Here is a 23,888-nt window from a genome sequence, read left to right on the forward strand (position 1 = left end):
TGTTTTTGTAAGGTCAAATAATTATATGTTTATTTGTCAATGTGGAGTAGTTTGCCGTGTCTGAGTACCACTGGCCTAGAGTGTCCATCCGTTATGCGTATGAGTGGTGGTATTAAGGGTGCGTTTGTATGCGTGTCGATGGTGCGCGGGTGGTGGAGTAGCTGCAGGGCTGGTTGTGGTGGGCCAGTCGGGGTCAAAGAGTCCAACTCCATCTTTTTTGTCCCAGTCCGTCCCCAGTGTTACAATAGTAGAACGGGCGTCGGCCGTGTTGTTTAGTATCGGGAAGGAGAACGTAAGGGATATATAGAAGATGTCTTTTGTCCCCTCGTCTCAGTCGTATGATCAAATGACGTGTGACATCATTTAGAAAGATGTCCCTGAGGGATTTTCAACAAACTGTGACTTAAAAGGTCATTTATGGGGAGTGGTTCCTGGGGTTTGAGTAACAGTTTGATCACTACCGTTTCTTTTACTGGAAGTTAGCAAAATGAGAGAATGTAGCTAAATTATGAGAATGTATTTTCACTACCACACTACAAAGGGTTAACCCTTTCACTACCACACTACAAAAGGTTAACCCTTTCACTACCACACAAATGGTTAGCCCTTTCACTACCACACTAAAGGGTTAACCCTTTCATTGCCACACTACAAAGGGTTAACCCTTTCACTACCACACTACAAAGGGTTAAAGGAACACTACACCAAAAGAAAAAGCTGATTAATTATGCTCATAATCTCACACACATCCCAAAACTATAAACAGTCTTGTACTAATGAATTTGGTTTGCGAGTTAATGAGTTAAATAGTTGGAAGGTGTGATGTCATTATGATGCATTTTATTCCAGGAAGTAATAAATACAGCTCATTGAAATTATGAAAATAAAAGAATACCTTTGCATTATGCCTTTCTAGGAACTGTTAAGGGAACACGTCAACATTATGGAAGATCTTCCAGAGTCAGACAAGAAGATAGATACCAATTTCCTCTCTGTGTGTTCAGTAGGTAGCTACAATGTATGAATAGAGGTTGTTGTGGCTTTAGCTGTTTCTGAACCTTGGTTGTTGTGTATGTGTGACAATTTTGTTTTTGTTTTCACTATAGGTCACTATTGTTTATTGTTTCACATGTAGTTATTTCACTTATTTTCCTATCTTTATATTTGTCCTGTTTTGCCTTTTCTGTTTTATTGATACAGTGTGATTTTACATTTACATTTAGTCATTTAGTTCTGTACTGACAGTCAGCAGGAAGGGTACAATTCTTGGCAGCTACGTAGCATTGTTTGTCAAACAGTGTCAACCTTGAGTGCTACAGTCTTGTGCATAGAAGTAAAGACAGATTAGCATAGTAGGTAGTAATATAGGCATGGTAGTTAGCAGCAAAGTGCATGATAGTAAAAGACAGTACGAAGGTTAGTATTTCTTTTTTTTCTTTTAAGATATTGATTGAAGAAGTGTGTTTTTAGTTGACGGCAGAAAATTGGGCGGGTTTCTGCAGTCCTTTTTAATTACCATTTGTTTTTTATTGTTGTTGCTTGCTGTTGTGTGAAGTCCAGAGAGACTAGCAACCACTTTGTGGAAGCTAATGCGATCCAAATGAAGAACAAAGAATACTGATGAATAACCCATTCATACTTACTGATTGGGTCCCTAACGTCACAATCTCAACCAGGAATCAACATGTCATCTTGATGCCATGTGTTTCAGTATTGGCCTTTAAAACCCTATATCAATGGACCGGCTGACCAGAGAACATGTGGTAGGCGAGTCAATATATGGTTTAACCCCAAAAAAATTGATACAAAAGGTTTTTCAATTGATTCTGGTAGTATTGGGCGTGCTAAATAACATACTAAAAGTCGACCAAAATCGACCCCTCCGAAAGCCGTCATTTCCAAGATGGCGTCCCAGATGGCGCCGGGGCGATTAAAATGGCTATATCTCAAATTAAGAAAATGGTGCAAATGATTTCTCAACTGATTCTGGTACCTCTGGGCATGCTCACTAACATACTAAAAATCTAGGAAAATACACTTTCCAGAAAGGCTTCATTTTCAAGATGGCGTCCAAAATTGCGGCTGGCCAAGCTTAAAATGGCTATATATATGTCAATATAAAAATTATATAAATGATTTTGTCATTTGATTCTGGTACCCCAAGTACCCCTAGACATACTTAGGAACATACTAAAGTTTTAGGGAAATACACCTTCCGAAGAGGCTTAATTTTCAAAATGGTGTCCAAAATGACGACTGGGAGCTTAGAATGCCTGTATCTCAAATGGGAAAACATTTCTAAAGGATTTATAAACTGATTCTGGCACCTCTATACATTAATAACGAGCAAAATATCTAGCTAAATATATCTGCTAGGAATGCATCATTTGCATCATCAAAATGGCTGCCTGTAGCTTATTTTGGCTAAAATTAAAATTGGTTATTATATTCAACCTAGAAAGCTGGCTTTGGTGTTGAACACAAAATAAATGACCCACTTATTGTGGTCTTTAGGCCTACTCATCATCATCTTCAGGATCCTCTGGGAGAAACTTGTTATGTGGATTGTCACATTCATGAAGTTGACATGGTCCACAGACAGTAGTACAAGGTAGTCCATATTTTCTGCATGAGCAGCGAAGTGTCTTGCAGGCAGTGGTACAGTTACAATGAATGACCTTCAAGAGACTGTCTGGAGCAGCATTCATTGTTGACATGAGTGGGACAAATCTATTGTCCTGCAGGTTCCAGCCCCAGTCTAGAGCATCTATACCATCATCTGTTCCCATCCAGACCATGACCTGGTAGTATGCTCTACGACAGTGGAATTTGGTAGCAGATTCAGTTGGTGGTAGACGTTCAGGCGTTACCGTTGATGAAGCTGAGACAACCTTCTTGCTGAAAATGTTATATCTCATTTTTGCAAGCGAATCTGTGCACTTTCCACCAAAAAAGACAGCCATTGCTTGGCACCCAAGGTCATCGATCACATCTGTTGTCTGGTTTGGTACAGTGAATGCATTGGCACAAGCCTGAAGGACAGGATCCCCTTTTACAAGTTTTTGGAATGCTGTCTTTTTGCCAACTCCGAAGATCCGGGAAGTTGTGTCACAGCCAGTCACAGCATGGATGAACAGCAACTGAGAACACACATCCTGTCCGAGTACTTCTTTCAAATGGTTTATGGCGTACACTTTAAAACTGCCATCAGCTTTCGACTTGTCTGATCTGAAATAAAGGCCCTTGCTATCTCTCTGTGCATAGTAAAGAAGTAAGACGAGGAGATCAGTATCTTCTCCAATCAGCGTCGTGGTGTGAAGAAGAGATGATCCCACTGCGGCCCTTACTATGTCTACATCAGCATCTCCAAGTGAATTGACCACAGTGCAATCCCGTTCTTTCAGTTCATCACTTATCATGTGGATCAGTTTCTGTTTATTCAGATCTCTTGACAGGAACTCCTCCTTCTTACCTGAGAACTCTGTCTCAGCAGTGAAGTTGACAATGGGATGAATATTGTTTCCTCTTCTTTGATGTGTGTTGTCTTTAATGGATGGCCCATCCTCATAGCCATCAAACACAATGGTTGTAGCTGAGCCATAATGTTGGATGGTGAAGTCTGCATATGACTGTGCAATTTTACCATAGCTTTGTCCGTGCTTCCATTGTATTCGGTGAAGGAGTGAACCACCATCAAGAACATAATGCTCCGTTTCTGGTACAGAATCTAGGATTGCATCACTTGCATGATCACAGATCGCGTGCGCTAGTTGTGGTTTATCAGCTTTGCGGAAGACGTTTCCGGCTTCAAAGAGGGCAGGAGGGAAAGGACTGAGTTCGTAACGCATAACCTCCTCCAAATGACAGCTCTCCAGTTTGGGAGACAATAAGGAAACGTTGAAAAAGAAGTGCAGAATCAATGATTCGATCAGGAGCAACCTTGATAGACGATTTTTGTCCAAGGGTTATGGCTTTATCCTTTCTACTAAATGAAAATGTGAATGCCGGCTGTCTGATCATTTTGTGCATGATGTTGCGTCCAACAGAGTCATAATCATGCACGTTCACTCCATCCTCAGCGACAACACCTGTAACAACATTCCTTAAAGAAGAGTCTGGAGAGAAAGGTGAACATATAGCAAGTTTTGAAGTGATCTTCTCCAGGTCAGCAGCATCCCTTTTCATCCTTGCCTCTGTTGAATCCTTGTGCTGTTCTGATGTTGTGTATGTCTGGTTTGAGAACTCCTGCATTGCGGTGTTATACTCTGATGTTATGCCCTTTGACATTGTCCAAAGGGATCTCTGATTGTCGGTCATTCCACTTCCATGTGTCATCCCTCCTGTAGTCTTCAATGACCTCATCAATGTTGTTTCGATTACAAGATCTGAGCTGAGGCCTGCCCATGATTGGCTGCTGCGACGGATAACATGAAAACCCTTTTCAAATTGTCTGAAGACATCTGGGTGGTTGATGTGAAGCTGACTCATCTCTTGGACATAAAAGTGTGCCGATTTCAAGTAATTGTAATGCCCAGCCACAGCGAATATCGGCATGCATTCAGAAACAGTGCGTAGGTGCAAAAGCCAGGAACCTGTGTGATCTGCTGTTATCAGTGACCTAGCAACTTCTAACATGTGTTGGTAATTTAGCCACAACTGACTAGTTTTGGATCTAGCACACAGTTCCATCTTCCTTTTTCCCAGCTCTTCATTTATTGTGAATGAATGAATGAATGAAAACTTTATTTAACAGATTGCAGAATGGGTACAATACAGTACGGCTCAATACATACAATTGTTAAGGGGATGCAGACCTGAGAAAGACGTTTGTCTTGTTTCCATCAGGGTCCCCCATTTTCAATTCATATAGACATATATGACATACATGACATACAGATAGTCAGTACTGCTACATCTATACATTTATGACATACCAGATTTGCAAATACAGTACTGTTTGTGATACAGAAGGAGTCAAGAAAAGGGAGTATATACATTTGACGTAGAAACTGTACATTGGAGGTTGGGTGGGGGGGGTTGGGTACATTGGGATATTGACAACCATACTGGGTAATTTACATTGGAGGTGGTTGGGGGGGGGGGGGGGGCGGGGGGCATACTGTATAAACAAGTAACACTGTACATTGAGGGGGGGGGGGGGAGGAGACACTGTACAAACAAACACAATTGTACATTGAACTATTGACAAAACCATACTAGGTAAATGACTGTACATTGGAGGGGGTTGGAATGATTGGGTTAGGATATTTACAGGGGCCAGTGTTGAATTGCAGTCTCCCGTAGGTGTCCCTTGAGAGAGGTTTTGAAAGTGGGTAGTGATCCACATTCCTTTACAGCTTTGGGTAGGGCGTTCCACATTGATGTGGCATAATTGCGAAACGTGTTTAGTCCCTTATTTGAGCCGAATCTGGGTCCGACATGACCTGTGGAGCTCCCTCTGGTGTTGTGATCGTGGTATTCACTGACCTTTGGGAAGTATTTTGACATGTACATGGGCACCTTGGTCGTGTAGTGTATCTTGTAGACCAGGCCCATTGCAAGTTGTTGTACTCTGTCGTCTACTCTAAGCCATCCTAGGTTGTCGAAGTGGGCAGGGGTGAGGTGGGTTCTAGGAGTAAGGTCAAGCAGTAGTCTGACCAGTTTGTTTTGAGATGTTTGTAATTTTGTTTTTAGCGCCTTTGAGGTGCTTTGGTACCATGAGGTGCAAGCATAGTCGTAGTACCCCTGAATGAGGAACCTGTGTGATCTGCTGTTATCAGTGACCTAGCAACTTCTAACACGTGTTGGTAATTTAGCCACAACTGACTAGTTTTGGATCTAGCACACAGTTCCATCTTCCTTTTTCCCAGCTCTTCATTTAATGAGGGTCTCTGATGTGAACACTGTTTCCAATGGCATTTCACCCTTAACTATTGAGGTATACATTGCTTCAGACTGTTCAACCATTGCTGCAAATTCATGACTATCATCTACCATTTCTGATATTATCATGCGGTTAAGACATTTGTCAACCAGAAGATGGCCACAGAATGCTCTCTGAACTGATTTGCCTGTCATCATATGGGCTACTGAGTTCTCCCCATAGACTACCCCTAGAATGTCCTTAAGTCCTGTACCGTCCATCAGTGTACCAATTGCTCCTAGCAAATTCATAAATGTGTGAAATCCTCCTAGGAGCAGGACAAAGGACTTGAGGTGACTGCACTGTGGTGAATCTAGGATTATCTCTGCTGCTTTCCAATATAGGGGTTGGTCAAATGTAACTACTGGGGCAAGGTGGTGTTTGGATGCCAGACCACAAATGAACTCCAGTGTTGACAGAATGCATGTTTTGTCTCCGGAGTACATGTCTATCATTGGTAAGTATCTCACTGAAGACTGAAAGAAACTGATTCAGAAAAAGAAGGCTTCAACTATGGTAGTTTGGGAGCTGGAGAGTGCAAACACCTCCAACTATAACAACTATAATGGTCAAAAAGAAGGCTTCAACTATGCTAGCTTGAGAGCTGAGAGTGCAAACATCTCTGTCAAAGACTAGAATGAAACTGGGGCTTAAATAACACTGCCAGGTCAGACACGCCCAGGCATGCCCAAACACAGGACTAGGTCAGAAAAGAAAGAAAGAAACTGATTCAGAAAAAGAAGGCTTCAACGATGGTAGTTTGGGAGCTGGAGAGTGCAAACACCTCTAACTATAACAACTATAATGGTCAAAAAGAAGGCTTCAACTATGCTAGCTTGAGAGCTGGAGAGTGCAAACACCTTTTTTAGTAAGCTATTTGTATTTGTATAGTCATTTTAAGCTCCTGGGCGCCAGTTTGGACGCCATCTTGAAAATGATGCCTTTCCGGAAGGTGTATTTTCCTAGATTTTTAGTATGTTCACAAGCATGTCTAGAGGTACCAGAATCAAGTGAAAAATCATAGTTATATATTTTTTTCTATTGAGATATATAGCCATTTTAAGCTTGGTCTGCCGCCATTTTGGACGCCATCTTGAAAATTAAGCCTTTCTGGAAGGTGTATTTTCCTAGATTTTTAGTATGTTAGTGAACATGCCCAGAGGTACCAGAATCAGTTGAGAAATCCTTTGCACCATATTCTCAATTTGAGATATAGCCATTTTAATATCTCCACCGCCATCTGGGACGCCATCTTGGAAATGGCGGCTTTCGGGGGGGTCGATTTTTGTTATTTAGCACGCCCAATACTATCGGAATCCATCGAAAAACCTTTTGTATCAATTTTTTTTGGGTTAAGTGCTTTTTTTTCATAGATTGACTCGCCTATGGTCTGACTGTGTGTGTGAGTGTGTCTCCCTCTACCTGCAGATGGGTAAAGACATGGCGTGGTCCTTCTTGCCTCTGAACAGCCCCTTCTCACCCAGAGCTTCTATTACTCTCTCTCTGGCCTCGAAGCGCTTCACTCCCTGGAGAAGAGACAGATAAGAGGAGACATAGACGGATAGTAACAGTACTGTATATTTGCATATCGTATATGTCACAAATATAACAGTACTACCGGTATATACCTGTATGTCATGTATGTCCCTATGCCATAAATGTCATGATGTCATGTATGTTGTGTATGTCATAAATGTCACTATGAATTGAAAATGGGGGACCCTGATGTAAACAAGACAAACGTCTTTCTCTGGTCTGCATCCCCTTAACAATTGTGTGTATTGAGCCGTACTGTATTGTAATTGTACCCATTCTGCAATCTGTTAAATAAAGTTTTCATTCATTCATAGGAATTACAACTAATTTGACTGACCATTAATCTAAGGATATGTAATTGACTTAACAGTCTAGTCCAGAAATAGAAAAAACTAAGGAAAGAGGTAAATGACTGAGGTGGTTCATTGTATAACGTGAGGCCAAGAACCTACAACCTCTGCACACCTCAGACTTTGTTAAAGGGGCAGTTCACCCAGAATAAACATATTATTATAGATTATATGTTTATATATATGAGCTGTGGAGATCTCCGTCGCTCTGAGTTGAATGGCATTGGGTATATAGTGCTAAAATATATATATACTTTTTTTTTTTTTTTTTTACTCAACAGCAATGTCGCTTTCCAGAAGTCATGACACAGTTCCTAAAGATAATCCACAGACCTTGTTGTGAACAGTTTCATTGAGAACAATTTTCTGCCAAAGTACACCCGCCATATATTATTATGGATGCATAGCAATCCGGGTATGGGGAAAATGTGTTTTATTTTTTATTTTGGGTGAACTGCCCCTTTAATCTCATATCAAATGTAGTGCTTTGTTCTTTTAACTCTGAATGTTGATTTTTCTCAACAAAGAAAATCAATTATTTCAGTGTTTATATTGTGAAAAAGTCAATAAAAATATGTTAAAAAAAATAAGATTTAATAAAAGATATATAACAACAGACTGGCTGCTGGTAATGCGGGTTGTTTGAGCGGGACACCATGACTCCATGAGATATGGCAAGTAGTCAAAAGAATGTTTTGAAAATGAAATTAGTTATTGCGAATTTAAACAAATGTTATTTCTATTGTCAACTAGTACATCACCCAGCAATTAATCAACCAGTCAACTAGTTGTTGAATCATGCCCATCCTCAAATGGGAATTAACTTTGAAAGCTTCCGACTATGCTCAAGCACGTCAAGCTTGTCTATTTTAACCAATAAAAAGAGTACTATACATTGAAATAAACAAAAAATAATGGTTGCATTGTATTCTTGAGTGTTCCCATAGCTGGGAGTTTTAGTTATGTAATCATGAAGTTTGTAAGACGGGTTCATGCACCTCCAACCATTGGCCACAAAGAGAGGTCATTGTCCCGTCTCCTGCAATCACGGTAAGACGAGGCAGCGTGTGTCTCTGGGAAAGCAGGAAGTCTGCGTGGTCATGAGCTGGAGTGACCTTTACTGCCCCTGTCAATCACACACAGAAAACAGAGAAGACTGATGGAGACCAGACCAGCAACTTCCTGGGAAGAGATATGAGCTCCTCCTGGAGCTAATGTTTATTCAAAATAAAAATAAAGTATATGGCGCCCCCTGTTGATGTTTGCTTATAGAAATTGTTTCATTTCACATTGACAGAGCGATAGAAAAATAGACCTGTATAATGATAATAATAATAATAATAATAATAATAATAATAATAATAATAATAATAATAATAATAATAATAATAATAATAATAATAATAATAATAATAATAATAATAATAATAATAATAATAATAATAATAATAAAGAACAAAGAAATATAGAACCACAGGGAAACAAGCAACAGTATGAATACACAAGAACATAAAACCACAAGTAACAAACAACAAATACAGAAGCCAGTAGGGGAGACAATCAGGGAAGTAAGTAAGGGAAACCGAGGGGAGGGAGGAGGGGCAGGAGATGGAGAGAAAGTAGGGAAGGGGAAAGGGAGGTGGTAGGTTGGAGGAGGGTGGTTATGGGTAGGGAAGGTTGTATGCTTGGGGGAACAGGTGGGTTTTGAGTCGGGATTTGAAGGTGGAGAGTGAGAGAGAGTCTCTGATGGTCTGAGGGACTGTATATTGAATTGAGGTGAACATTTTGAAGCTATTATATTTATCAGTCATATATGATTTATCATCATATTATCAGTCAATAAGCCTCTCTGAGGATATTCAAATACTTTTCATGCTGGGGAAATTAGCCACATTTCTCTTGTAAGCCTCTCTTTGCGAAGCTAGCCCAAGTCAATGGGATAACAATTATTGTCAACGGCTTTCGACTAATTTCATATCCTTCCTCATTGCTGCAGCGCCAACACCAATAATCAGCACCACTGTCGGAAACTTGTATGCAATTGACCTATCTCGTACCCCGCCCACTTTTGCTGCTCGTCCGAGGGAAGCAGCGGTTGTGATTGGAGGATCAAGAACAGAGAGCGGAGCTTGAGATAGGTCTATTTTGAGAGTAATGGTTATATACTGGTTATATACCCCCATTGACTTGCTCTTACATAGCTACGGTATATACCTTGCTATATCATTGGAATATTGATTTGATACATGACTTGCTCTAGGTCACCTGTTCCCAGCGTCATGTCCACCATGGTGTCGGTAACAATGGGGATGAGTCTGTCGGTGAAGGGGTGTCTGCACTGTCTGCCGTGAACATCCTACGAGGAAAATAATAGCAGGAGACAGTAAGTATTTACTTTGAACATCTGGGGGTTCAGTTCAGGTAAGGCATCATGAGGTCTTGCCTCTTGACCACGCCTAGATTAAATGTAACCCTTTCACTACCACACTAGGTTAACCCTTACGAAGCCGACCCGAGAAACTGTTTTCAGTTTCCATAAATATTGACCTACTAATGACACCTTTTTGATGTAGCCAATCCTGAAATCCAGACTTTGGATAGTGAAAATACAGCGTTGCTATAGGGAATTGGGAAGCGCATCATCTCTGACCTGCGTGCATTCAAGCTACAAAGTGGGAAAAACATGGATGCTGCTCACCATACATTTCTTCTTACAATTTCTCTTGCATGAAGTACAACTCACAAAGACAATCTACAATGACATGTAGCTAACCTGTTAAGCTGTAGCCCTATTTTCTGAAATTCCGCCTAAAGGTACATGCCCAAGTAAATGGAATATTGCTCCACTTCTACAAGGTCAATTTGCATGTTATTGGTATCTAGGAACATCTAGGGACCTGGGGGTATGTATTCCCAGTGTCAGAAATATTGTGTCTGTTACTAGGCGACCGTCGGTTGTGTGATAGTAAAGGGTTAACCTTCTGTCGTGTGGCAGTGAAAGGGCTAATGTGTCAACAAACAGATATGAAACGGTAAGTGTCTCTGCACTGGCCTGGTATCTGGGGTCGTCGGGGTGGACGGCTATGGCTACGTCTCCCAGCATGGTCTCCGGGCGGGTGGTGGACACCGACACCTCTCCGTCTTCAAGAGAGGGGAATGAAAACCAAAAGCCACTTGAGAGATACTGTTGATGGCAGTGTTGTAGTACTCAAAAGTCCAGGGCCCTATTCCCCGTACCTGGTTCAACTAAGTCGATCAAAAGTCCCATTATCCAAATTCAATTAACCCGATGTTTGAATCCGGGCTTTCCCTGTTCCTCGAACGCTGATTCAGTCTCGTTAATTCGAACCAGACTTGATACTCAGGATAAGTGCGCGCGGCCGCCTCACCTGAAAAGACAGCAGGTGTCGATCGCAGAAATCCTGATTTTCTAACGGCATTGATTGATTGATTGATTTAAAACTTTATTAACAGATTGCAGAATGGGTACAATACAGTACGGCTCAATAGCCTCGCAGACAAGTTAAATGCATAATCTATAGGCAAATTTTAAGTCCCTCATTACCCCAATCAATCAGATTATATTTATTTAAATGTGCTGCTGGCAGTAGGCTTAATGGAATGAATAATCAAATGAGATCTTGCTAGCGAAAATAATTAGTTCAACTGAATAAGGATAAAAACAAGACCAAATAGTATATCTAATTGATACGAATTATATTATGAGGATATCTGTACTGTATGTGCTTAGGTATTATGTACTATATAAATACATGGTTCCCAAAGAGAGGCTTGGAGGGAGGCTTGCAGTTACACTATTAATCAGGTTTTAATCCGTTTCGGACATAATCCATACATGCATTGAATTGATTACCCTTTGGTTTATACCAGTGACACCTCATGTTCATCATCAGATAACAGTGCTTGAAAAGATAAATGCATTTTCTCAAATTCATTCATCAAAAACATCAAAGGCTCATTCAAGTCACGTCACGTCATCAAATCCATCAAACAGCGCATCTCCTCATATATTTTAAACCCAGTTACAATATCACAATAACGTGTGACACTGTCACAGTGACAGTGATACAATTAAACACTCCACAGATTCAGATTCCTCATAATTCATATACACAATCCGCGCATAGACGCTTCATATGCTTGAATGAAACACAATCCGGGCCCTCCGTTAAGCAAATACACAGTGAAGAATATTAAACTAATCAGAGCCAAACGCCCAATAGGTTTCATTCATTAAAAATATCTGGACATGGACTCTAGCATTGACTGCATTCGGACTCGGAAGGTGCAGACGAGGACTCAGACTTGTTGACACATTCCCTGCCATGACTTATATCCATCAATATAGCCAGTCTGCCACCACTCTAAGCCTATGGAGATGTTCACCTTCTTTGCAGGGCTATAACTTTTTAAATTGTATTGCTAAAATGACATTACTATGGCCCATTCAACATCGATTATCTATCGTTCAGGATGTAGGAACGTTATACTTTTTCATTCATATATTCATACAAAAATACCTTCTAGAATATAAGTATGTTTTTATCGTTTTCTGCAGTAATTCCTAGAACATGAGCTATAGGCCTAAACGCATATATAGATTATCGATTGCCGTCTATTCCCTAGACACGCTATATTAAAAAATACAACTGTACATGATCGTATACGTTATGCGTCATCATGCGCAGATGAAAGGGGGGGGGGGGGGGGTCGTTTATAATTCTGTGATCGTCAGTAAATGCTTTATGTAGTATGGGTGATATATTGATCAGATCGGTTTGCGGTGAAATGAATAGACAATTGGGCTGAAAATGACGTCAGCGTCCTCTTACCGTTCGCCGATGAGACTGGAGGAAAAAGATCCCACTTATTTGACGTCGATCTCCTAGATCCATTTCCGGTTTGTATGGCGCAATAAACACCCAAATCATATCGATTATTGAGTTATGGCAGCGATTCATATGCACGCCAGTGTATGTCTGGAGTCCCGCAACAATATGTGACTGCCGGACGGATTTCCCAGATGCACCGATTGCCACTTCCGGTTGTAACTCGCCCGATCATCCACCAGGCGGCGGTATTGAGGCGTTGCAATATTGTGCAGAGTCCCACTGTATCACCAGAGGCTGGGTGGCTGAATTATGAATGCCATGGCGAAAAAATTAAATATGATCTCAATATCGCTGTACAGCGTGGTTTGGCAGACAACGCATGGCGGGCAATAACGCTGTACAACGTGAACGGCGGTGGATGTGTTAATTGATGAATACAATTATTTATTTATTATTTATTTATTTACTTTTGTAATAGGCCCTAATCATTTGGCATTTGTTTGGCTATCGTGTCACAAAATAAATGAACTCCTTTTGAAATGGTGACAGCTGTGTCATTTATGTTTAATGTAGTTTAATTATTTGTATGTCAGCTCAGACTCAACCTTGATGACTTGGACTCGGACTCGGACTAGGGTAATGGGGACTCGACTCAGGCTCTTCTTTGGTGACTCCGACTTGGACTCGGACACTGGGGACTCGAGACTCGACTATGGCCTCGAGATTTTCTCGACACTGGTGGATAGATCACACAGTGAAACAGGCTGGTGGATAGATCACACAGTGAAACAGGCTGGTGGATAGATCACACAGTGAAACAGGCTGGTGGATAGATCACACAGTGAAACAGGCTGGTGGTGGATAGATCACACAGTGAAACAGACTGGTGGATAGATCACACAGTGAAACAGGCTGGTGGATAGATCACACAGTGAAACAGACTGGTGGATAGATCACACAGTGAAACAGGCTGGTGGTGGATAGATCACACAGTGAAACAGACTGGTGGATAGATCACACAGTGAAACAGACTGGTGGATAGATCACACAGTGAAACAGACTGGTGGATAGATCACACAGTGAAACAGGCTGGTGGATAGATCACACAGTGAAACAGACTGGTGGATAGATCACACAGTGAAACAGGCTGGTGGATAGATCACACAGTGAAACAGACTGGTGGATAGATCACAGTGAATCAGACTGGTGGATAGATCACACAGTGAAACAGACTGGTGGATAGATCACACAGTGAAACAGACTGGTGGATAGATCACACAGTGAAACAGACTGGTGGATAGATCACACAGTGAAACAGACTGGTGGATAGATCACAGTGAAACAGACTGGTGGATAGATCACACAGTGAAACAGCTGAAAGAGAACAGATGACAGGTGACTCACCGTGGCCTTCTAGAGGATAGGCGAAGGTAACCATCGTCCCAAACTCCACCTTCCGTTGATAACCGGGAACAGACAACATAGTCCGACCGGGAAGCTCTTTTGAGTCCACCTGAGAACAAGAACAGATGTAGAGATCTTCACTTATAACACTTTGCAATTATATGCAATTTTCACTTTGCAATTATAACATATTTATTGAGATCAACGTTTCGGTACAAGGACCATCATCAGGTCCTATATTATAATATATTTCTTTTGTTTTCTTTTTTTTTTCTTTTTATACAAGATGAATATATGAAATGCCTAACTCCAGAAATAGCTAGACTATAAACTAGGCTTAGTCAAAGGAGCTAAGAGCAATATTTATACTACATCAAATAAAAGGTCTCAAGTTTGGCACCTCTATGTCGGAGATGGCAGATTCCAGAGCACAGCTCCAGTTGACCAGAGCCTCTGAGCGGTAGATTAGGCCAGAGTCACTGAGCCTTACAAAGGCCTCCGTCACAGCTCTGCTGAAGCCCTGGAACACACCAAGACACCAGTGACTTGTCAAATGTAGGCTAATCCGAGATTCCATCACATACAGCACTGCCACGTCTTGGATATATTCTGAATACAGAATAGAAAATTAGAAAAAGGTTAAATTCAAAACTGTTGATTCTCCCTGTAGGTCTAAATGTTTGGCTCCGGAGTGTAGTTCACATTTTGAAACTAGTGTCAATAAAATAGGTCTGGAAAAACTGTAAATTATACTTGTTTAATAAGCTCAAATGTTTTTAACCATTATTTTTTCTTAGGTCTATACTTAAAGCCTGCAAATTGAGTACTATGGTTACCAGTTGGGTTGTACTGTACTGTACAGTAAGTTACAAAATAGCCATAGAAAACTTGAAAGTGAACGATATTTATTGAAATATGTAGAGATATTGTGATGTCTTGTCGTACAGAACTTGTAAGTCGCTTTGGATAAAAGCGTCAGCTAAATGACTAAATGTAAATGTAAATGTACTGAACAACACAGACCATTCGCTCAGGGTCACTGGAGATTACAGCCCACTTTTCTTAACCCTTTCACTACCACACTACCAAAGGGTTAACCCTTTCACTGCCACAATACAGAACGTTAACCCTTTCACTGCCACATGACAAAGGGTTAACCCTTTCACAACCACACTACAGAAGGCTAACCCTTTCACTAACCGTCTGTAGTGTGGTAGTGAAAGGTTAACCTTCTGTAGTGTGGTAGTGAAAGGGTTAATCAGCACTCGGCTATTTAGGTGGCCTGACAGTGAGGCTGGGACTTGGCACACTCACACACGCTCACATGCAGAGTAAACATTCTTCTGCTTACAAAAGAACTGTCTCTGTGTCATGTCAGGAGAACCTGACATTGCTAACTAAAATGACATTTTGGCGATATCGCCACCCCTCCAAACACAAGTGCCGATGAGGCCATAATTATGCTCAGTGAAATTAGAGAATGATACGCTTTACTCCCCTGCAATTGTTCAGGAGTCAAGTCAAGTCAAGAGTTTTAATTGTCACGGCATACAAGTATACAATGAAATGCGGGTGGTCTTGCCCGCAACGATGTGCAATACAGTGGTACAACATATAATAGAATCCAATAAATAAAAAAAATAAAAAAACATTGTGCAATAAACAGGTAACAGGTAACATGGTGTGACATCTCGGTATCTGTACATAGTTATTTACAGAGCATATAGGACATGCTAGGTAGCTTTGGTAGTGCAATACACTGTTCCTGTTATACTAATTTAAAGTGGCCTTTCCTTTTGGCCATAAGTGTGCATGTGTGCGGCATGAGTGTGTGCCCGCTCATGTTAAAGTGTTAAGTGGCTGCTAGTGTGTGAGCGTGCACAGCGTGCGTGTCGTGTGTGTGCTCATGTGTGCTTATGTGTGGATAGTTCAGTGTTCTGTGGTACTCAATGTTCATTGTTCAAGACTCTGATGGCCTGGGGGAAGAAGCTGAGCCTAAGGTCGCTTTCACACAGGGGCTGTTTGGTCCGGACTTTCGGACCAGAATTCGATAGTCCGGTTTTTCGGGTCTGTGTGAATGCGCGTCGAACTCGGTCCGCGGACCAAGCAGGCGAACTCTAGTCCGCCTGAAAACGTAGGTCTCGGTTCGGCTTCATCGAACCAAACGCGAACCAAATATAGGAAGTGATTATTATTACCACTGCTCGCAGCACTCACTGCAAAACAAGCACACTGCATCTAATCTCTCTATCTATCTATCTATCTATGTCTGTGCATCTTGGGAAGAAGGAAGAAAAAACGCGGCTTATTATTATTACCGAGGCGCGCGGCTTATTATATTATTAAAACAGCTACTTGTGGGCACTCATAAAAACACTGTGGTCTACAAGTTGTTTAGCGAGAGGATGGTGGTAATGTGCTTCAATAGAACAATGGATCAATGCCATGTCAAAACTCGGCTCCGCTGATCTGGAGGGCTCCGCAGTACACACACAGACACACACACGCGCGCGCGCGCACACACGGGATCGCAGCCACACACACATTTCCACTGTCCAATAGACAAGCGCCCTTTTCGACCGTGTGACATTGTTCAGAAGGTCTCGGTCTGCCTCACAGATATCTGTGTGAAAGCAGGCGAACCAAATGAAGAATGCAACAATGTTGCAACTTCACCCCCAGAACCGCACAGAGTCCACCAAAACTATATGTGAAAGCGACCTAAGCCTCTCTGTCCTAGTAGCTGGGGTTCGCAGGCGTCTGCCTGACCTCAGCAGCTGAAACAGGCTGTTATTGGGGTGGTGGGGGTCTTTCATTATTCTGCAGGCTCTGGATTTGCACCTCTTGTTGTATAGAACCTGCAGGGGAGGTGCAATACCCGTGGTACGCTCGGCTGAGCGCACCACTCTCTGTAGGGCCTTCTTGTCGTGTGCCGTGCTGTTTCCATACCAGGCAGTGATGTTTCCGGTCAGGATGCTCTCTATAGCTCCTGAGTAGAAGGACTGGAGTATCTTCCCCGATACTCTGAACTTCCTTAACTGTCTCAGGTGGTAGAGGCGCTGTTTCGCCTTCTTTACTACTGTGTCTATGTGTGTTGACCATGTCAGATCCTCTGAGATGTGGACCCCCAGGTACTTAAAGCTGCTCACCCTGTCCACGGTAGCCCCGTTAATCATCAGTGGTGTGTGTGTCTCCTGCTGTCCTCTCCTATAATCCACGATCAGCTCCTTGGTTTTACCAATGTTCAGGAGCAGGCTGTTGTCCTGGCACCAGCGTTCCAGTACCTCAACCTCCTCCCGGTAGGCCTTCTCGTTGTTGTCCGAGATCAGCCCCACCACAACCGTGTCGTCTGCGAACTTCACTATGGAGTTGGAGCTGAACTTGGCCACACAATCGTGTGTGTAGAGTGAGTACAGCAGGGGGCTCAGAACACAGCCCTGGGGGGACCCGATGCTCAGGGTGATGGTGTTGGAGGTCTGACCCCCCACCCTGACCGCCTGGGGTCTTTCACTCAGAAAGTCCAGTACCCAGGCGCTCAGGGCGGAGCTCAGACCCAGCTCGATCAGCTTGTCCACCAGTCTGGTGGGGACTATGGTGTTGAACGCTGAGCTGTAGTCAATGAACAACAGTCTCACATAGCCCCCCTTCTGACGGTCAAGGTGAGAGAGGGTGCTGTGCAGTACCTGGGAGACCGCATCGTCAGTGGACCCGTTTGTCCTGTATGCAAATTGCATAGGGTCCATATCACTGGGGAGGGAGGCACAAATGTGGTCCTTGACCAGCCTCTCGAAACATTTCATGACCACAGAGGTGAGTGCCACCGGTCTGTAGTCATTTGGACATGTTGGGGAGGGTTTCTTCGGTACAGGGATGATGGTAGACATCTTGAAGCAGGCAGGGACCATTGACTCCGCCAGGGATTGATTAAATATGGCGGTGAACACCGGGGCCAGCTGGTTGGCACAGGACTTAAGTATGCGTCCTGTTATACCATCTGGGCCAGCAGCCTTCCTGGTGTTCACCTGCATAAATGCTCTTCTCACACTGTGTTCCGACAACGAGAGAGCCCCCCCGCCCCTCGTCGCTCCCCATTGAGGGGGCGCTGACTTTGTAGTCAGTTATTGTCTTCAGTCCCTGCCATAATCCTCTTGTGTCGTTTTGTGCCATTTGTGTCTCCAGTTTGTCAGCATGTCCTCTTAGCAAGTTTAACAGCCTTGCGTAGAGTATAGACTGAAGCCAGGAGTTTTATTTTAAAGGTCCTGTGTCTTATAAATGGCCTTTTCCTGTGTAGGGCGCTACGAGGGCCATTTCATGTATGCACGAGGAGATATAATAATGATAATCTAGCGTTGATTTCAGGATGATTAGATAATCAGCCGAAAAATTACAATGTGATGACTGATTACACTAAAAATGCCTTTTTCTCGTCTTTTCCTGGAATTCCTCAGAATCACCCAAACCATACTCGTATTCAAAGCGGTATAAAACGGAAATGTACGGATGAAAAAACAATCTGTGCATGTTGACTGGAAGCAACTCACTGACAATCGATGGGTGTATTAGACCCATAGCTATATATATATATATATATATGCTAAATATAAGATATATTTTAAGCACTCGCAAATGTCGCAGTCTAAAACGATATCCATTGAATAAAGACCTGGCGCTGAAGGGGGATCTCTGTCATGGCGGCCAATGTGTTAAGGAGTTAAAAGGTGCTACAGATAACATTCGGCCATTAGATGTCGCACTAGAGCACCAGCATGTGAATGATCTAATCAGGGGATAAATGATAAAAACACCTTTCTAAAAGCTCTTTGGTGTATTTTATTTTTAATGATTACTCTACATAATGTAGATGTTATCTATAGCACCTTTAATGATGTTTGGGAGAATGAAATGTGCTGAAATTATGAAATTATGGACCAAATCAGTCAGGATTTTCTAATTAAATGCTAAATGGTATAACAAGCCAGATTCGTCACAATTAATGGAATAACAGCCACACTTCTTCCACATTATGCTGGTTTGGTTGACCAGTCACATTCAGAAGTGGAAGGTTTGAATAAACACAGTACATATAAATGTATTATACCTATGGCTACTTTAGGCACTACCCACCTAAAAGCATGACGTCTGCAGTGTCCTCTCCGTAGCTCACCTCACCACAGCCTCTGGCATTTCACTACTACGTGATCTCCATGGGCTTCATTGGCACGGATCAGGTTATTATGGTGTTTCTACTTTAAGGACTTTATATTGGTAGCAGCAGGGTACTGTGTCTTGGAGTATAAATCAGGCCTTAGATCATAACCATCCTACTGCCATCCATCAAGTTTCTCAAGTTTCTCAAGTTTCTTTAATAGTTGTCATACAGAAGTACAGAATACTTTTATACAAAATGCTTCTTACTGTTACGCTCCAGAGACTGTGCAAGACAAGATAAGTATGAAATAAAATAACATAGTATGGCATGTAAATTAGAAGTAAAAAAATGAGGTCACAGTGTTCAGTATAGACATATGTACAATGTTCGATGCAGAATAGACGTAACTGAGTTACCATATACATACAATATACTATGCAGTGTACTAATATGCAATACTATATAGTGCAAAGCAGAAATGGGATGAGGTACAATTTAGGTACAATTTACAGTGGTGTGCGAGTTGTAGTGCAAATCCTTTATCAATAAATATAAAGTGTAAGTGTGTTTGTGTGATCTAAAGTGTGGAGAGTGGGTGCTGCAGTGTGTTGTTTGTTTGAGTGAGTGTGTGCGTGTGGGTGTGTGTGCTGTGTGCATTTGATGGTTGTTGCATAGTGATTATTGTTCGTTTAGCGATTATTGTTCGTTTAGCAGCCTGATGGCCTGGGGATAGAAGCTTCTTCTGAGTCTTTCTGTGCTCGCCTTAAGACTCCGGTATCGCTTGCCTGACCGCAGCAGTTCAAAGAGGCAGTTGTTCGGGTGGCTCGAGTCCTTAATAATTCTCTTAGCCTTCCCCTTGCACCGCTTGTTGTAAATGTTCTGGAGGGTGGGAAGCCCCCCTCCAATTGTGCGTTCGGCTGAACGTGTCACTCTTTGTAGTCTGCTACGGTCTTGTGCAGTGCTATTCCCAAACCAGGAGGTGATGTTGCCGGTCAGGATGCTCTCTATTGTACATGAGTAGAAGTTCCTAAGGATCTTCTGACTGACTTGGAACTTCCTTAGGCGCCTGAGGAAGTAGAGGCGTTGTCGTGCCTTCTTCACAACACTGTCAATGTGTGTGGTCCATGTCAAGTCCTCGGATATGTGGGCTCCGAGGTACTTGAAACTGTTCACTCTCTCAACCGGTGCCCCGTCGATGCTGAGGGGGCTGTAGTCCTTGACCCCCGACCTCCTGAAGTCCACAATCATCTCTTTTGTTTTGCTGACATTCAGGGAGAGGCAGTTCTCCTGACACCACTGTGACAGGTTCTCTACCTCTTCCAGGTAGGCCCTTTCGTCGTTGGCAGAGATCAGGCCCACCACTACTGTGTCATCAGCAAATTTGATGATGGTGTTGTTGTTCCGCTGTGCTACGCAGTCATGTGTGTACAGGGAGTAGAGGAGGGGGCTCAGAACACAGCCCTGGGGGGCCCCTATGTTGAGCGTGATGGATGAGGAGGTGCAGTTGCCGGCTCTTACCACCTGGGGTCTGCCCGTCAGGAAGTCCAAGACCCACTGGCAGAGGTCATAGTTCAAGCCCAGGTCCCTGAGCTTGGCTATGAGTTTGGAGGGGACTATGGTATTGAATGCTGAGCTGTAGTCGATGAACAGCATTCTCACATAGTTCCCCTGCCTCTTGTCCAGGTGTGATGCTGCTGTGTGCAGCACATGGGCTATGGCGTCCTCCGTGGACCTGTTGGGGCGATATGCAAATTGCAGAGGGTCCAGGTTGATGGGGAGGGAGGAACAGATGTAGCCCTTCACTAGCTTCTCAAAGTACTTCATGGCTATGGAGGTGAGGGCTACAGGGCGGTAGTCGTTGAGGCAAGCGGGCGTAGATTTTTTGGGTACAGGGATGATGATGGACTTCTTCAGACAGGTGGGGATGACAGCCTGTTCTAAGGACAGGTTAAAGATGTCAGTGAATACCGGGGCCAGTTGGTCGGCACAGACTTTTAGGACGCGGCCGGGGATGCCGTCCGGTCCTGCTGCCTTCCTGATATTCACTTTTTTTAAAGGTCCGCCTCACCTCATGCTCTGTTACCCTGAACACTGAGTCTCCATCAGCAGACCCCCCCCCCCCCCTCCCATTGCCGTGGTTTGTAGGCTGGTGTTGTTATTCACAGCCTCAAACCTCGCATAGAAGGTATTGAGATCATTTGCTAAGGAGATGTCACTGTTCAGTTTGAGGGAGGTGCCTTTGTAATCTGTCATTGTTCTGAGGCCCTGCCACATACCTCTAGAGTCAGCCTGTTCAAACTGAAGTTCAACTTTGTCCCTGTAACGCCGTTTTGCCTCTATTACTGCTCTCCTGACGTTGTATCTTGCCGTCTTGTGTTCTTCCATGTTGCCTGTCACCAGCCCGGTGTTGTAGGCTGATGTGGTGTGTATCAAGGTAGAAATAGCTCATTATAGCATACTATTACATTAGGCTATATGGGAAATTTGCAAGTGAGAACCAAGCGTACATTTAAGGAGCCGGGCATCAATGAAAAAGAGCATGTGTGCTCATCAAATATTTATTTGGTAAATAAAAGGTTCAAATTCAGTATATACTTAATGCAATCTTACTGGGTCCATAGTGAAGCAGGCTCTGTTCCAATCCAGAGAAGCCCCAAGTTTCCTCAGCTGGTGGTAAATCTCATCTCCTTTCCTGGAACACACAGTAGGCAAAAACATAATGTAATTATATGTCAAGGTACATACAGAGTACTTTCCTGGGTTAAAGAAGTGTTAGTGTTGAAGGGAAATGCCACAGATTTTAAGAATTTTCATACGTTACTCTTGTTAAAAACCCTCACAGTTGTGATGTCACCAGGATGTAAAATGTGGGGTTGCTCCGTTAAACAATGAATGGAGCACCATAAAATGCTTTTTTTTTTTTTTTAAACTTTGGCCATTCCGCTGGCTCTTTTTTGCGTTTATCGCATTTACTCTGGTCAAGGATGACCGACAGAAACAGGCTGAATGGGGTACAGATGGGGGGAAGACACTCTGGGAAAGGCACGGCTGCAGTCCGGGATTCGAACTCGCTAAACCCCAGATCCGTGACGAGCACGGTTGTCCCCGGCGCCGAAATAGCGCTCGAGGTACGCGGTGAGCTACTGGAGCTCCCCCATAAAATGCTTTTACACCCATTCTTTTTTAAATTCTGGTTCAGAGCTGTTAGCAATACTAAAATGTAGACCTCATTTGGGTGTAAGAACTCAACATTTTACGGCTCCACAAAGTCAACATGGAGTCACTGGGTCCAGTCCAAAGCTATATAGATGTGTGCTTGTGTCTCTTCCTCGCATCCCATCCTTGATTCCTCAGTGAAACGTCACAGGGAAACAAGGTAGAGGTTCAAGGAGAAGAGGCGGAGGAAACGAACATGTTAGAAGAAATGAATGTCCTTGTTGCCATTTTTAAATTATGTTTGTGGGAAGAGCAACCCATACATTTAGACTGAACTATCCCAGGGCACACAGGAATAACACATTTTAATTCTTAAAACGGGAGGCATTCCCCTTTAACACATCACTGCTTGCAAGCGAGGGACGACAAAACACTCACTCATTCTTCCATTTCCACACCTCCCTTAAGAACTCTTCCCGGCTGACGTCCTGACGGCGCTTCCCTTTTTGCCGGAAGAACCTCCTCTCCACCACAGCCTAATGGAAACATGACAGACAAATAAGACCTTAGAGTGAGTGAGAATGATGAGAATGAGTGAGAGAGAGACAGACAGACAGACAGCGAGAGAAAGAGAGAAAAAGACCAAGATAGAGGGAAAGAGAGAGACAGATGGAGAGGAAGGGAGAGAGACAGATGGAGAGAGAGAGAGAGAGAGAGAGAGAGAGAGAGAGAGAGAGAGAGAGAGAGAGAGAGAGAGAGAGAGAGAGAACATGCCTGTGTAGCAATACCAGCATGGTCACAGCCAGGTACCCAGAGTACTTTGCAGCCCTGCATTCTCTTCCTACAACAGATCAATGACAGTTTCACCAGTGAAATTACATTTCTGAGCAAGAGGATTCAGTTATTGGTAAAACCATGTGTCATATTTCAAGCAACCGCACACATATCTCAGTTCAAGTTGACGACGGTATCTACCAGCGAGCCAAGGTGTCTTCTATAGATACGGTCAGGGCATGGCCTAGATGGAGCGTGCCCGTCACATTTGGCGGAGGGATACACAGAGAGAAGGACCGATTCACAGCATGAGGTAGCTTGTCCTATAGAGGCATGGGAAATAAAATAAAATGTCTATAATATGACTTCTGTAGTGATTGTTTTTTGATAGTACACAACGGTTAAAAGACACAATATATATGCAAAAGTAATATATATATATATATATATATATATATATATATATATATATATATATATATATATATATATATATATATATATATATATATATATAATATATCTTTTTTGAGTCCTCTTGGTTCAAGTCAAGTCAAGTGTGCCTTTATAAATTACATTGCACAAATTTCATTGTTTTACTCTATTGTTTAAACTTTACACAGATTACAAGTGTAAACAAAGCTTTTGCACATTCCACACATTTACACATTCATGATCAACGCATCACGATGCATGAATATATATTTTTTTTCACCCCTAGAACATTAGTTAGTCTTTCCAAA

General features: G+C 42.7%; 1 protein-coding gene across 4 annotated transcripts in view; it reads right to left on the reverse strand.

Moving 5' to 3' along the window:
- vars2 (valyl-tRNA synthetase 2, mitochondrial) overlaps positions 1 to 23,888 on the reverse strand; it is a 58,109-nt gene that overhangs the window by 31,731 nt on the left and 2,490 nt on the right. For all 4 annotated transcript variants that reach the window (XM_084312635.1, XM_084312634.1, XM_084312633.1 and 1 more), the window contains exons 5-14: positions 23,347 to 23,468; positions 23,146 to 23,212; positions 22,810 to 22,907; positions 21,826 to 21,907; positions 14,467 to 14,586; positions 14,067 to 14,175; positions 10,862 to 10,950; positions 10,075 to 10,165; positions 8,808 to 8,935; positions 7,346 to 7,449 (exon numbers count right to left, since the gene is read on the reverse strand). In XM_084312635.1, the coding sequence (XP_084168761.1) occupies positions 7,346 to 7,449; positions 8,808 to 8,935; positions 10,075 to 10,165; positions 10,862 to 10,950; positions 14,067 to 14,175; positions 14,467 to 14,586; positions 21,826 to 21,907; positions 22,810 to 22,907; positions 23,146 to 23,212; positions 23,347 to 23,468 (1,010 nt within the window). The remainder of the gene's footprint in view (positions 1 to 7,345; positions 7,450 to 8,807; positions 8,936 to 10,074; positions 10,166 to 10,861; positions 10,951 to 14,066; positions 14,176 to 14,466; positions 14,587 to 21,825; positions 21,908 to 22,809; positions 22,908 to 23,145; positions 23,213 to 23,346; positions 23,469 to 23,888) is intronic.

The sequence above is a fragment of the Notolepis coatsorum genome (assembly GCF_963971535.1).
Source record: "Notolepis coatsorum genome assembly, chromosome: 4".
Lineage (NCBI taxonomy): Eukaryota > Metazoa > Chordata > Actinopteri > Aulopiformes > Paralepididae > Notolepis > Notolepis coatsorum.